This window comes from Alligator sinensis, unplaced genomic scaffold, assembly GCF_000455745.1.
Source record: "Alligator sinensis unplaced genomic scaffold, ASM45574v1 scaffold969_1, whole genome shotgun sequence".
Classification (NCBI taxonomy): Eukaryota; Metazoa; Chordata; order Crocodylia; family Alligatoridae; genus Alligator; species Alligator sinensis.
The window spans coordinates 662,250-678,400 of record NW_005842739.1 but is presented as its reverse complement, the minus strand read 5'-3'; the positions used below and the strand labels follow the sequence as shown (position 1 = coordinate 678,400).

Genomic DNA, 16,151 nt, shown 5'->3' with positions numbered 1-16,151 from the left:
TGCTGACCCCTGGGAGGTTTTCTTGCTGTTATTCTTTCTTTCTTTACATCAAACCTTTGCACTTCACCTATAATAGCCACCAAATCACTAGACCTTCTTCTGCCTATTTTTCTTATTTTAAAATAAAATAACAAAAATAAGGTGGGCATGCCAGTAACCTATTACAGTCCAAATTGCTGGGAATTATGGAATAACATCTGCAACAAAGTTGTTTGCTTAAACCCAGTCAGATTTTAAGGACTATAGAGTAGGTTGATATTAATTCTTATAGCAAAGAGGAAGCAATTAATAATCAAATCCTCACCCCTTACACAAACCCACCCTGCTATTTAGGTTACAATTTTTCTTGTGGGAGCTGCCTGCTGTCAAGCTGTTTACAACTTCATGCTGTGATCACCACACCGGTTTTGAGTTTTCCATTGCTTCACCACATTGCAAAAGAGTTGCAGTGCTTAAAAATGTGACTTTTCTCTCCCAGCTTATGGGAGTAACAATGAAGCAACCCCTGCAGGACAGATACTGGGAACCCAATGTACATCTACTCTGGAGCACTTTTTGTACCATTATTTTAAGGGGAAAGGCAAAAAGGGTGGGGATGCCTTGTGGTGAGGTTTCCTTTACCACAAGTTCCGTTCCCATGCACTCCTATTCTAGTGGTTTCAGAAAACAGAAGCAAGCCCTGCTGTTGCAATTATTCAGAGAACTTCATTTATAGTGGCTTCAAGAGTACCAAAAGGGGGCGAGTACAAAGAGAATGCATTTTATAAGGATTTGCAGAGTGTTGCCTGAAGTCAAAGCACAAATATAATATTCCATATCATATCCCTTCATACTTCAAACATTCATCCACCTCCTATCTCTGTTTTGGAAGAGCTGTAGAAAAGGGGAAAGGTACAAGAATTAAACTATATGGAGGAGTAGAAGGATAAGGAAAAGCAATAGGGACTGGAAGGAAGGGGTTTGATTCATTGTTCAGGATAAGGTAGTCTCTGCTTATTTCACGTTGCAATGTAGAAGACTTGGGATAGAGAAAAAACTCTGAACCAGATCTGAATTAGCCCAAGTTGGGAAAATCTGCATCCTAATTCTAGCTCTGTAGCTTGGGCCCATCTCCAGGTGGGAAGTACATTCAGAGCCCTCTTAAATAGTCAAGCTAAGGGGATGTTTATACCGCTATTAGAAACGTGCAGCATATGTAGCTCTACTCTAGCTAGCCTGGTTACTAGTAGCAGTGAGGATGTGGGAACCAGTTCAGAGAAATCTCACAACCCAAGTACACATCCAAGGTCCCTGGCAGGCTTGTACAGCCTACGCTGAAGTTGCTGACATTCATGACATCACTGTTGTTGTTACCTGTGTGGTAAAATCAAAACTGGTGCAGCTACATCCTTCTACAAAACGGTCCAGATCCAGCTTTGCATTCTTCTGGCTTCTGACAATGTAAAACCTGGCAGTGGAGAGTTCAGTGGGCAGGAATGATAATATTTGAAAGATTTGGGTCTTGTAATGGCCCAGAATGAAGAACTCTGCTAGCGTGTTACTTTGGGAAATGTACACTATGGTCTCTAGCATCCACTGGCAAGCTGAGATCCAAAGAACGCAGCTTCCCACTCTACCTCAGTTTTACAGTGAATGCCATAAGTAGGGCCTACTAAATAATTAGTCTTCTTTGAACAGACTTCACAGGCAGAAGAAAACATCTCTCTGGGGTAGGTTTGTTATAAGCTGCATAATATAATTCTGCATTGGAAGGAAAGTAGACAGGGGAGATCTATGTGAAAAGCTCAACTAATGCATCTCCTACAATGATGAACAATTTAATGCAGCACAGACTGCAGAACAATAAGGTCCCTACAGTGGGTAAAATATAAGCAGCATTAATTTAAAGTGGTTGGGAGGCACTCATCTGAGCATGCCATATGCCTGTCAGTGTGATTTGGGAGTCTGAAAAATAGCCCAAGGTGTTGACATAGACACTGATGGCTCCTGTTCATCAAATAGCGAACCTACGAACTTCGGGTAATAACTGCATCATTTTATTATTGACACACTCTAGCCCAACATTGCTGCGTATCATCTTGAAGTGAATTGCACCAAAAATAGACAACATTCTGGATGAAGAACAAACTGAGTTTAAACAAAAAGAGGAAATGCTTACTTTGCATATGTTAAATAAGAAAGTGCTGGAGAGTGTGGGGAAGGAGATCTACATCCTTGTAGATTTTGCTAGGGCATTTGGTTGCACATGGCAGAAACTTCTTGGGGCAGCCTTGGGTGGAGTTAGTGAAAATAACATAAGAAAGATGCTACGTCTCCATGGACTTGTGGTGGTTTTGGTGCTAATGGGGGTTCAGAGAGGGTGATGTGCTAGACCCTCTTCAACTCTTATTTGGGTGAAATCCTAAGAAGAGCCAATGATGAAAGCTGACAGGACATATCCACTGGTGGATGAAAAATTTGACCTGCCTGGATCTTTTCCATAAGTGGTGCAAAACTTGCTAGAAAGAGTAAGAGTGGAAACAGTCTAAAGTCTAAAGATACCAGGCAAAAATACTCCCAGAAAACAAACCCCCCCTAAGACAACTGTGAAATCTGAATCTGTGAAACTGCAAAGATATTGCTACCCCAACCCAGTGACCCTGGTGTGTACTGAGCATTTCAAATACCTGGCTAACTTGAGTGCAAGAGAGACTGAAAGTTACTTGAAAATCCAATGTAAAGGTGGACTCAGGACTACTGCTCCATCAAAATGCAGTCACATTTTGGGAAATTGAGATGTTGACATGAAGTGCAAAATGAAAGTCCTCTCTTGAACATGCATACAGACACAGACATTAAGGGAACAGGATATTAAGAAGCTTTTTGCCTTTGAATTCATAGATTCATAGATTGTAGAGTCGGAAGGGACCATGAAGGATCATCATGTCTGACCCCCTGCCCCTGGCAGGAAAGAGCGCAGAGGTGAGACGACCCCAGCCAGGTGCCTATCTAGCCTCCTCTTGAAAACCTCCAAGTTAGTTGACAGCACCACCTCTCTTGGCAGCCCATTCCAGATTCTGGTCACCCTTACTGTGAAAAATTTCTTCCTAATGTCTAACCTGAATCTACTCTCCACTAATTTGTACCCATTATTCCTAGTTACTCCTAGGGGTGCCCTGGTAAATAGCACTGAAATGCCACAAGAGATGTTAGCTACATCTCACTTTACTAACAAGGCAATAATCACTCAGATATACACTTAAACAGAGAAATATTGGATTACCCTTAAGGGGTGCATCCAGATGCCACATGCTACACACACCGCACATGTAGGCATTCCCTGCACTACTAATTTACAGTGTGTGTGTGGGGGGGGTTGACCCCAGGAAATCTCAGGGTCAAAAAAACCCATGCCTGAAAAAAGCAGGGTGGTACTCATGGCGGCAGCACACGCTGCCCAAAACCAGAGCCTGACCAGTTGGAACCATGCTCCAGCTACCAGTCAGGCTCCCTGTGGCAGAAGCGCTGTGGCTGCAGCTCCTGTAGGCCACTAGGGCCTCAGATAAGGCCTCTGGGGCCAGCACAGTTGCCAGAGCATGTGTGGCACAGGCATTCCCTGGGGACAAGGATTAGCGGCACAAGGTGTTTCCCCGGGTCCCCGGGGAAACACATATTCCTGTTCATGAAGATGCACCAAAGATGTCCAAAGACAGCTCAAATGTGCAGGATACACGAGGCAGAGAAGTAGAAAATTTCTGAAACATATCTTGCAGGGACTGTTGCCAAGTACCATGAGTACCATGGTGCCTTCGCTCATGTACTGAATGGACAAAAAGTGTCATGTTGCACAGGGCTGTGGGGAGACCTTGATATATGGAGGAAAACAGCTGGCCTATAACTAGCACGTGTTGTTCACATGTTCTATGGGCTCGTCTACACCAGGGCAGTGGTGTGTTCTGGCATCTTTGGGCCCCAGGCCCCCCAGCTGAATTGCAGGCATGCTCCTAACTGATAATACTGTGTGCAGCTGGCTCTTTCACAGCATCCCCTGCCAAGCTTACCAGAGACCAAGGGCATGAGAGTTAGCACAGATGGAGGAGCCTAGGGCAGCTACACAGATGTATGTCTGATTTAGAGCCTGCTGGAAGAGTTGGTTGGGCAGGGTGTGGGGCAGTGTGTTTGGGCCCCTGTGTGCCAAGACACATTGTCCCATCAGTGTGGACAAGCCTTACAGTGCTTGCAGTATGAGAATGGATACACACTGCCTCCAGCTCTTGGGAAAAACCCTGAAGTAGACTGGCAGTGACAAAATGACACCAAAACAGAAAAGGTGGTCACACCATCTCAGACACAGCGTATCTTCCTGCAGTGCTTATTGTGAATTGCCCTAAAATATGACCAGACATATTTTGGATGTGATTTGACATAATTTACTCCTTTAAAACTAAGCTGCAAATATGTACCACACAACAAAAGAACAAATGTGACTAAGACTACACAGGCAGTGTGTGCAGTAAACCATCATGTCTTTAGAGTGGGCGAAAAGACATTGCCTAAGCTCAAGCCCACACAGACATCATGGATTTGAAATCTGAACTCGGATTTAGTTAGATTCATGTTCTGCTGTGGGACTGAGAGGGTGGGGGCGAGATAATTAGCGAACAGGAGAGGAAAAAAGTCTAACTCCTTAAAAAATAGACCCCAGAGAGAAGCTAATGAGAACCTATTGTGTGACAGCCTTTGGGGGAGTTGTTCTTTCCTTAACACACAGCTGAGATTTTTTTTTCACTAGAAAACAGTGCCTTTTTAACTGAATAGCCCTTGTCAGAAATTAATTTAAAATGATGGGAAAAGACATTTTGGGACTGCAAAATAGTTCAAGAAGCTGGCAAAAACAAAAGTCTGCCAGGCTCAACTTTAATCAGGTGCTGAACTTCAGAATATCTTCACATGTACATAACCTGAGTCTCCTGTTACCTTCAAATGTGGTTTGTTTCTCAAGTTTCAAAAGAGGATGTTATGAGCAAAAGATCTGAAATCGGAAGAATATTCAGTGCAAGGATGCTCAACATTTTGAGTGGCTGTTCTCTCTCCCATGCTGACTGGCTCTTTGCTTCATTCCTGTCCTATCTCTCTTGTCTTTTCTTCAGTCTCTCACCTTGGCCTTTTCGGCTGGATCCAGATGTGCAGGTATGTGTGGTTTGTGGCACCACAAACCTCTTTGTAGTGCCACAAACTGCACACCCAGCATGCTAAAACATGCCCTGTGCTGCAAATTTGCAGCACAGGGGCAAAATTTGCTACTAGGAAATCCTGGTAGCAAAAAGAAAAAGAAAAAAAAAGCTGTGAAAAAAGTGCTGCATCCATCGTACGCCACAGGAGCATGCACCAGCAGACACAGAGGGTTGGTCCTGCCAGGAGACTCTGGCTGCTTGCCAGAGCATCTCCCCTCTAGTTCCACCTCAGTTCCTCCAGCATGCCCGGGGCCAGGAGGAGCAGGGAAATGGCAGCTTCTCCAAAGTGGGGCATTTTGCTGCACACCAAAGTGCATGTGCAGGGGCGTGAGCAGCAGCAAAAAGTAGTGGTACAAATTTGTGCCACTACTTTTTTTGCCACTGCAAGTGCACACCCCTGCATGTGGGGATGCATCCTTCCCCGCTCCTTCCTCTGATCCCTCTGTTCTTTCATGGTCTCCTTCACTTCTCTCCCTTTCCCCTTCCCCCACTTAGTTTTCTTTGTAGCTTGTCCCTTCCCAAGTCCATCTTTCCGAACCTCCAAACAACAAAAATGTAACCAACAGGACATTTGCTCTGTGTTGTCTATTTAGATGGCATTACAGATCTCTAGACTCTGTGTGTCTTTAGGGGCTACTGTAATAAACATGACTAATAATCCTGAATCCAGTTTGTCACTCTCTGAAGTTCAATCCAGTTCCAAGAAACAATGGCTATTAGTTATTGTGATTTCTACTTTTATCCCCTAGCACTTGGGGAGCAGACTCAGTTGGAAGTCATAACCCCAGGCCACAGCACAACCATGACTATGCATTGTTTGCTGTGCTGGATGATTTAGTTCAGGGGTGGTATTTGCGTCACAAGTGGCACAGGCAGGCTCTGTGTGGCCTGCAGCAGATCAGGGAGGGGCCAGGCAACATGGCAGCAGGTAGGGCAGGAAGCAGAAAGCAGAGCAGCAGATTAGGTAGGGGAAGGGGATCAGAGTGGCCCTTGGGGAGGGTGCAACAGCAGTGTAACTAGAGCAGGGCAAGCAGGGCACCCCCTCCAGCTGCTGATGAGGAGTGGGCACCAGGATATCCCCTCGCCATCCCCTGGAGTCTTTGCAGCAGCAGAGGAAGGCTTGCACTGCCCCTGCTGGGCCACAGGAGCTGTGCAGTAGAGTGCTATGCTAAGGAGTGTACTTGGGGGGTTGGGGGTGAGTGGGGTAAGCACAATGATGTTCCCCTCTCTCACCAGGCATATTGCTCAGTGCAGTGCTGCACTGCCCAGCTCTTGTGGCCCAGCATGGGCCGTGCCCCACTAAGCAGTGTATCTGCCAAAGGAGCTGGGCAGCACAGCACTGTACTATATAGCATATCTGGGGGCCAGGAGGGTGAGTGGAACAAGCAGAATGATCCCCCACCTGCTCCTAGGGGACCCCCAACCCCCAGTGATCAATTTGCTCACTAGGTCTCAGGGATATGGGGCTAATTTATGGCACACCTGCTAGAAAGGTTGCCTCCCACAGCCCTCCTTGCCCAAATCTATACGCTTGTCACACTAATAGCATTTCTGTGGGTTATTTTCAGGGCCATAAAATACATTTTAAAAGTCTGAAGCAAATCTTCATCTTATGAGACCACCCAAATGGAGAGCTACGGTTTACACCTGCTTTACAGGCTCTTGAATTTCTACCTCTCTCTGATCTAGCAAGGGCCATGGCAGAAAATGTTACAGTACCCCGAACCACACAAGCTATAGTTTTGCTTCTTTCTGGAAACATCTTAGCGGTGTTATTTAGCAGTGCATTTTAACCAGATGAACAGGAAAACCAGTTCATTTAATTTTTTTTAATTGGATCCTTTCCACTTTGGGTTCCAGATTGGACTCAGCAATGATACTTTGCTCTTAGCTCATGAAGACACCCAGGGACTACAGAACAGTAGTACAGGGACTACAGGAGTAGTGTTGGCTGTGCTGCCTCACAATATAGAAGACACAGGGGAAGCGGAGGACACATTGCCGGATGCATGTGGCTGTTCCTTAAAAGAGGAACATCTCACACCCTGCTAGCACCTACCCAGGGAAGAGGACCTCATTGTGCACAGCACACTTTACAAAGTGTACACTATCCTGCACTGTACAAACACATACAAGAAGATGGTTTCTGTCTTAAAGACTTTATATAGTCTTATAGTACCTACAACTTGATTGGCACCTGTCTCATACAACAGCAGAAGGCTGGATGCGCACCGCATGCACTGGAGAGGTGTCACTCATTCCTAAAGGCGTGAGTACCAGCCAGCATGGAAGCTGAGCTCATTACTCTAGGGAATATGTGTCTTTACCATTAATTTACTGTTCCAGGGGACTCTGGACTGAAACACACCATCCAGTTCCATACATGCAGAAAGAGCGTAGCTACAGGGTGGTGCTGTGGACAGTCCAATTAGCTCTGCTGAGGTCTAATTAATTTCTTTATTTCAACTTCTTGTCCTGATTTTGAGATAACAACAAAGTATCTAAGAATCAGAAATGCCAATGTTTCTTCATCTGTGTTTCCAGCATTGATTCTGAATCCTGGGTTTCACAAAGCCAAAATAGGACAAAAAATTCGTTCTTCACAATGTGACTGTCATGACATAGGTCTACTGTAAAAGAGGCTAAAATCTCCCCAGGAGGAACAGCCATGCACACACAGATGGAAAAGTGCCTCCTGAGAGCCTGAATGATTATGCTGAAAGCACCTGACCTTGTCTATGCTGTAAAAATGCATCATGTTAGAAAATAAGTTACCTAGTATGACACTAAACATGATTTTGTGATGAGATGGGGTCCCCTGAGTTATCAACAACCTCAGGAAGGGACCTCAGTAGATCATCAAGTCCGACCCCCTGCCCTGGGCAGGAAAGAGCACTGGGGTCAGATGACCCCAGCCAGATGCTTGTCCAGTCTCCTCTTGAAGACCCCCAAGGTAGGGGAGAGCACCACCTCCCTTGGAAGCCCATTCCAGATTCTGGTAACCCTTACTGTGGAGAAGTTCTTCCTGATATCCAATCTAAATCTGCTCTTTATCAGTTTGTGGCCATTGTTCCTGGTTATTCCAAGGGGCGCCCTGGTGAACAGATCATCTCCTATTCCTTGCTCCCCCACCCCGATGAATTTGTAGATGGCCACAAGAGCACCTCTCAGCCTTCTCTTGCGGCAGCTGAAGAGATCCAGGTCCCTTAATCTCTCCTCGTAGGGCCTTATCTGCAGCCCTCTAACCATACGAGCAGCCCTCCTCTAGACCCTCTCAAGGTTATCTGCATCCTACTTGAAGTGCGGTGCCCAAAACTGGATACAGTACTCCAGCTGTGGCCTTACCAATGCTGCATAGAGGGGAAGTATCTCAATATAGTGGCCCCAAGGGAGATCTTAATTACAGTGTGATATGACTACCTAGTTCCTCCTGTGGCATTAGTATAAAATCTCACAGAGGTCAACAAGATAGACATCTTCTTCCATAGGCTGCAGAGGAAACAACAAAGGAAAACATTTCATATAAAGTCTAATATTGCTTCACATAAGCTATTTTGAAAGCTGGCTCAGAGTACTTGTTTCTTGCCCCGTCCACACTCTCCACCCTTGTTTTTGCTACCTTGCTGCCCTCCAGTTTTTGTTTACATGCTCTTAGAGGATGGGCGGTAACATTTTGTGATAACAATCATCAGATGTGGTTATATAAAAAGAACAAGAGCCTTGCAGAAACTGCATTCGATTCTGTTTGGAGTGGCTGACTTAACCAACAGTTGGAAAGAAAAGTAGCACTATTTATTTCACTGAGAGAGAGATTAAGCCCTTCTTGCGTAATGGGCAGGAGGGGAAGAGAAAAAAAGGAGGTGGTGTCAAAGTAGGGGGGTCAGCTTCTTGGAGGCTTGAGATCAGGAGGTTGAACACTTAGAGAAATACCAACCTCCAAGCACAAATCAGAGAGAGAGCAGAGAGAAGGGAAAACCAACTCTGGCCACCAGAATATAGATCATTTTTGCAGGTTAAACTGTTCAGTTTTAAATAAAGTGGTCTCCTTTTCCTTTCAAGACAGATTTCCTCCAGCAGCTTCACAAGCTAGTGTGGTGGTAGGTGAGCCTGTCATTCAGGGAGAGGCAGTATAGCGAAAGGGAATGAATCAAAGAGGCTGTTCTTTATGCATTTGCAGAGACGGGTGAGTCATTACCATTCACCACCAGTCTAGTTTGTGTGTTCATTCGGGTGACAGTTGTTTTCTAGAGAGAAAACAGCTTTTGATGCCTTTTAATTCCTGGAAATAAAAGATTAAAAAGGGCTGTCAAGGTAACAGGCATCTAGATGGGCTGACTGAACACAGTGCACAAGGAAATAACTTCAAGTCCTAGGGGAAATGAAGTACAAAAGGGAAGTGCCACAATAACCAAGACAGCCTTCCCTGTTCCTTAGTGTTTCAGAAACTTTGCTAAATGGCTAAAGTTTTCTGTGCTCAATTTACAAATGAGCCGCAATGACAGGACAGAACATGGAAGTTAGCATCTTTTTTATAATGTGTGTTTTGTCCTTTTTCCTCTACTCCTTCCATGCCAGCTGTGAGTTTCAAATATCCCATGTCTCCATGAATGGCAGCATTATGAGGTGCTCAAAACACCTCATAATGGGTTTAAAATGTAAGCTGATTTTGCCCAGCATTGGTCCTCATTGGGTAAAATCCTGGCCTAGATGAAATCAATGAGATTTTTGCCACTGATTCTGTCAGGTTCAGGATTCCCTTCATAACAGTCAAAGGAGATAAGGCAGAGGTCACTATAGATGGAGGATTTAAATCTTAAGTCCTGGTGTGGCTCTGGGAAGGAAATATTTTAATGGAAATATGACACTACCTTTCTTTTATTCCTCTGTCCTGATTCCTCCCCCTTTTCACTTATTTTTGGGGCTTTCCCATCCACAGAATTATAGAACAAGCAAGGCTGGAAGGGACCTTAGGAAGCCATCTAGTCCACCTCCCACTCAAGGCAGAATTATCTGTATCTATTCTAGATAAGTGTTTGCCTAACCTGCTCTTAAAAATACCCAAAGATGGAGATTATACCACTTCTCTAAAATAATTTATTGCAATCCTTAACCACCATCACTATGACAAAGTTCTTTCTAATAGCCAACCTAAAAGTCCCTTGCTGCAATTTAAGACCATTGTTCTTGTCCTGTCCCCTGCAGTCACTGGGAACAGTCAGTAACCATCCTCTGTATAGCCACCCTTCATGTATTTGAGAACTGTTATCACATACCCCTTCAGGGGTATCCCAAGTACCGACACTACACTTTTACCAGTGTAAGGGATCGGAAACCAGTCTATCCCCATAACAGAACAGAAGTTTGGCGCACAAAACTGGCTTATAAATGGCAGAACCTGGTCTAAGATTTGCTCTCCAATCCCCACCTCCACCAAAGGGTGAATGTGTGTTTTGTTCACAACCAATCTAAACTACGCCACTGACAGAAAACTGCATAACTTAGATTGATTCTGCCTCAGGCTTTTTGAATATCTGTACCTAGCGTCAGTCTTCTACTCCCCAAACTAAATGATCCCAGTTCTTTCTGTCTTTGCTGATGTTGTCTTTCCCAGACCTTTAATCCTTCTCATTACTTTCCATTTGACTTTAATTTGTCCACCTCTTTCTTGAAGTACAGTGCCCAAAACTGAATGCAGTACTCTAAATGAGGCCTCACTGGTGCCAACTAGCATGGAAGAGTCACTTCCCTTCAGAGGCATAATGACATGGTTGATGCCCTGGGCAGCTGCCACACACAGGGGTAGCAGCAACCTTTTGTTGTCATGACTGCTGCCAGTGTGACTGTATAGCTTCAGCAACAGCCATTTTTTTCTGTCGCCTACTCCCCAAGCTGGTGCCCAGGACAACTGCCCCAAACACCGCACTCTAGTTCTGCCACGGTTTGCCTGACTTGCAAGTGACACTCCTATTCATACTTGCCCAATGTTACTTGAGTCTCCAACAGGAGACTCCAATAGCTCCTACTTCTTCCTCAACTTTTATCTGTTCTTTGGATGGCACTTGAAGAGGTTGATTTCTTCAGGCTTCCCTTCCCTCTGGACTGATTCTTTCCCACTTCATCCCTCCCCTCTCCACCTCCTTTTTCTGTTCACCTATCACTTTCCCTTTTCATAATTCATGACTCCTATTGTTCCTAATCCCATCTTCCTCTGTCCTTCTTGTTGTCTTCCCAGAAAACTGCCTCTTCTCCTTTTGTCACTTCTTATTCTCTTTCCAATTATTTATATCACAGTAGTATGTAGCGGCCCCAGCTGGGATAGGAGATTAGGCCCCATTGTGCTAGGCACTGTACCAACACATTAGAAGCAGTCCCTTCCCTGAGGAAATCTCAGTCCAGTTTGACATCAATCAATAGGCAGATGTCAAATGGGATTCATTCTCCTTGCAGGAACAACGTGCACTAATAGCAAAAAAAACCCCAACCCAAGCCCCACCCCCCAAAAACCAAAATACAAAACAAAACCCCAACAAAAAAAACAAATAAAAATGGGAGAGTAATTTTCTCAGGTTCCAGTACCCCCACCCCACACACACACGCTTTTATTCTAATGAATAGATGACGTCAGTAGAAACTTGAGCAGAAATGTAAGCCTTTGAATGGTAGACTCAAAAGTCTAGCAAGCAGATAGTTCCTAGGCATGAGAATCCTACAGACAACAAAACATTTAACAAGAGTGAACCGCCTTGATTTAATCATTCCAAAACATTGGCCACTGAAAAAAGCAATATGTTGCAGAAGTAAGCAATTGGAAAAGTCAGCAGGGCTGATTTGGTATTAAAATAATATTCCTGATGTTCAAATGTAAATGAGATGTCTTTTTCTTTTTTGACTTTAGGCTTGATAGGCATTCTGATTTTGATCAGCAGTTTAGAGCTACACAAAATGTAATGCTTTAGGTTGGTGATGTACCCAAAGTGATGACTTAGGGGAGCAAAAACAGAAAAAGCCATATACCCTGAGCAGCCACCAATGCCTTCTTGTTACTAGGTTCTTGTTACTGAGATCACAACTGAGCTTAGTGTTACCTATATGTAAATCCACAAATTTTCCTTTTCAAAAGAAAGAAAAAAAAATACTGTTGCTGTTAACATGCTAAACTAAGAAGCTTCTCACTGAAACCAGGACACTGAAGAAGTACTTGAGTTGAATTGTCCTTGTCAGGAAGCTGAACTTTTCTATAGAAAGATGAATGGGAATTGCTCCCTGACTCTACCCTACCACCAGCAAAGACTCACATTCATATGCAAAACAACCCCACACTCTTCTTTGAAATAACATCTCTGCTTGACATTGTTGTTTTGGAACAGTATTCACTCCAGCCAGGCTGAAAATGCATCCTGCATTCTGAGCCAGTCCTGTCTATGTCTCCCCTCTAGCTTCTTCCTCTCTCAGCATTAAGAAACACCCTACCTCAAACCCAATCTCAAAGCACATGAATAAAAACAAGAAGGCTTATTCATATGAATGAGGCTGTTTTCGTAAGTGCAGATGCGGAAGCTGTCACTGCTAAAATGTTTAAGGAAACTGGTGAAAGGAAATAGTCCTCTTATAGCATAGAAACTACCTCAAGCATTCAGCTCTGTAACGGCTACCTTTAGCTGAGTTGTGGCCACAATGCAGCAGGACCTACAAGAAGATCTAACCATACCTGGAGAAACAGATGTCTTCTGTGAAGGTAAAGAGTCTTTTTATTACACACAATCTTTTTCCTGTATAGAGTGAAGACAGGTTTTTAGTTTGTGCTCTAATTATTTGGGAAAAGTTGAAGTCCTCTGCTGACTAAAGTTCTCCACTGACTCACTGGGACTCACGGAGGGACAAGCATTAGCAGACTTCCTTACTTTCTATGAAACAATGGGAACGAGGCATTCTGGGTGTAAATATAGTGACTGAGATTCATACTGAATAGGCAGATGGGTTCCACCATAGGGAGGTTAATTTAGAAGAGAAAGACAAGGGGGAACAATGTGTAAAAAAGTATCCTCTCATCTGGCTGCACTTTGTAAAGCAACTGTGAAGGACCAGGGTCAGTGATGGACACTGTGAGCCCGATGCTCCTTACACCTTGGGCAGTCATTTGCTGCCATGCCAGGGGAGTGTAAAGGCTACTAAATCAGAAGGGATCACTTGGCACTCATTAATATGAGTGATTACGCACAGTGGAGGCTCAGGAGAATCAAGACATGGTAGTGTCTTGTTGTGCCTCTTCCTGCTATACTATATTGCCTTGGAAAATAATTACCTGCTTCTGCAGGCACTTGCTCTCTGGAAGGAGTTACTATTGACTCTACCTGAAAAAACACAAACATTTTTGTAGGCAGAGCCCCAAGACTTCTAACTTCTAAATGCACTTGCAGCACTGTTTCAGCAACTGTAGTAAAGCAAAGCTTGCCTTTGATGGGAAATTTTAGAAGGGGGCAAAACCCAGATATTTTAGCCTGAGCAAAGACTAAACAGAAAGGGAGAGCACATTTTAAAATCCTTGTGTCCATGATGTGTACAGCCTATTAATAGGTCATGCATTTCCCACAAATACACCCCTGCTTCTTAACCTGTGATATATTTTTTATCCAGAGGTGGCAGATATTTGCAGAAAAGAGAGGTAAGGACATTTATCCATGCATTTTCATTTCTATGAAAGTAGTCTGTAACAATCATAGCAAAGAAGGGAATGACACTGGGCAAATCAACTGACAGTAAGGGTACTTTGCTGACAAGGTTTATAGCTTGTATCTGAAAACTATGATCATGTGGCATAAAATTCAGCTTGTGCAGCCTGGAAGGAATTATAAACTCTCAGATAATTTCTAACTATTAAGGTTGGGGAAGAAGCTTTCCCCAGGACAAGCTACTCCATAACCAACACCTGCAATTTCTTACAACTTCCTTTGAGGCAACTGGCACATACTACTGGTTACAGGACAGATCAGCAATTCTCAACTAGGGTGATGTGCGATCCTTTGAAAGGTGCCTTAAGGTTGTGAGTTAAGCAGATAAGCACAGACTCAGGCTTTCCTCTGCCTGGCTGGCCCCCTACCCCCTCCACCTGCCCCCTCTGCAAGGAAGTAAGCACTGTAATATATAAAAGCGTTTTTGAAATGGTGTGCCACTCAATTCACAAAAGTTGCGGAGGGGGGGCCCTGAGTCCACTAAAGAGTGCCTCAAGTTCAAAAACTTGAGAGACACTGGGATAGCTCATTGCTGTGATTCAATGTGCATATTCATCTGGGTAAAGCTTTCAAAAGCACCTATGATCCATTCTGGACAATGTGTTCTAGGCTCCATAGTCACTGAGAAGGATTTTGATACGGATATGAAATAGGGGCAGAGGTGTAGTAGTCAAAAACATATGTCTGCAATTTCATGTAGTGTCATGCATTCTGAAGTTAAAACTGTAGCTCTTCTGAATCCTTTTGGGCCCCACAGATAAGTCATTTCTGGCATTGATGACTTATCTGTAGAAGGGTTGCCTCTTTCAGAGGCAGAACAATCATCCCTTTCAGAGATTTCCCTTCACCACTCTGTTTGTGGCTGTAATATGATTTGAACCCACCACGTTAGAACCAAGTTTCCATACTTTATGGATTAGAAGCTCATTCTATGTTGTTCCCTCCACCCCAATCCTTTTTCCCCAAATAGATTTGTTAGTAAACTTGGAATGGTCTGCTTTTTTCCCCTAAGCATTTGCTAAATCCATTCAGTGTGACATTGAGGTTATTCCCCTGGCCAGATCTAGGATTTTGAAAAGGGTGGTGGGCACATGGTGAGGTGCCCACCACAGCTATATCATCACATATAACACAACACATTTTTCTCCAGGTAAAAAGGAACTAGAAGCTTTACTAATATGCCTGGGGCCAAGGGCTGCATTATTCAGTCTAAGACTGATGCAAAAACAAATACAATGCTATTGCAATGAGTTAAAAAGAGTCTGCAAGGCTGTGAAATAGGAACTACATTACCAGGAGCAGCTAACAGACTATAGAATTATAGAATAAAATGCTAGCTTGATTAGTGGATCATCAAGACTATTAAAAAGGAGACAGAGTCATTAACATCGGTGAAATGAAGAGTTTAGAAAGTATCGGGTAGATTTCAGGTGGAGCAGGAATCAAAGGGGAGAGCAACGGCACCAGTGCACTCGCTCTGGATCTGCCCCGGTCACAAACACTGAGTGGGTAGTTTCAGGTAGGAGGTATGAGCCAGGTTCTTGGGCACCCTTCCAGTTCACAGAGAAGAGACAGAGCAGCACCAGTCAATCAGAGGAACCGATAGCATGGTTCCACTACAGCAGCTCTACCACAGAGCTGAAGAAGGCCTGTGAAGAAGTACAGTAATAATGCAATTCTCTTTTCAGTAGAGCTATTAAGGTCAGTGGTGCTCAATCTTTTAGCCCTGTGAGTAAGACTATGCAATAAGCTTGAGTGCAGCACAAGGGAGCACTTAGGTCTGGCATTGGTGTGTGCACAGCTAATGGGCAGGGTATGCATCTTGCTCACACCCACAGGAACAGACATTCCTGGAGGCAGGACAGACATTCCCATCTAGCCCTCCAGAACTTCCCCAGTGCTCCAAGTCTTAGTGATGATCTAGAATGCTTCTTGGCCAGCTCTGTTAAAACTGCTGGACTTAAATTACATGGATCTGACGATTTAAAAATCTCTGACTTCAGCAGCTGCTCTAAAACATCCTGTTTGTGAAAGATAGAAATGGAAAGTATTCCATTGTCTTATATGATAGGAATCCAGCCCCTGGATTTTTTCCCCAAATATAGACTAGAAATATTTAGTGAACATTTCTATCTTTTCTTCATTATCCCTGAGAATGCTACCATTTCTGTCATTGCATTGATTGGATTAGCCCATTGCTACTGTTCAT

At 44.0% G+C, this 16,151-nt stretch overlaps 1 protein-coding gene across 1 annotated transcript in view; it reads left to right on the top strand.

Annotated features, from left to right (window-relative positions):
* The first annotated feature begins 12,902 nt into the window (after positions 1-12,902).
* RIPOR2 (RHO family interacting cell polarization regulator 2) overlaps positions 12,903-16,151 on the top strand; it is a 93,532-nt gene continuing 90,283 nt past the window's right edge. Inside the window, 2 exon segments of the mRNA XM_025216424.1 lie at positions 12,903-12,948; positions 13,848-13,875. Coding sequence (XP_025072209.1) covers positions 12,934-12,948; positions 13,848-13,875 — 43 coding nt within the window. The 5' untranslated portion in view covers positions 12,903-12,933.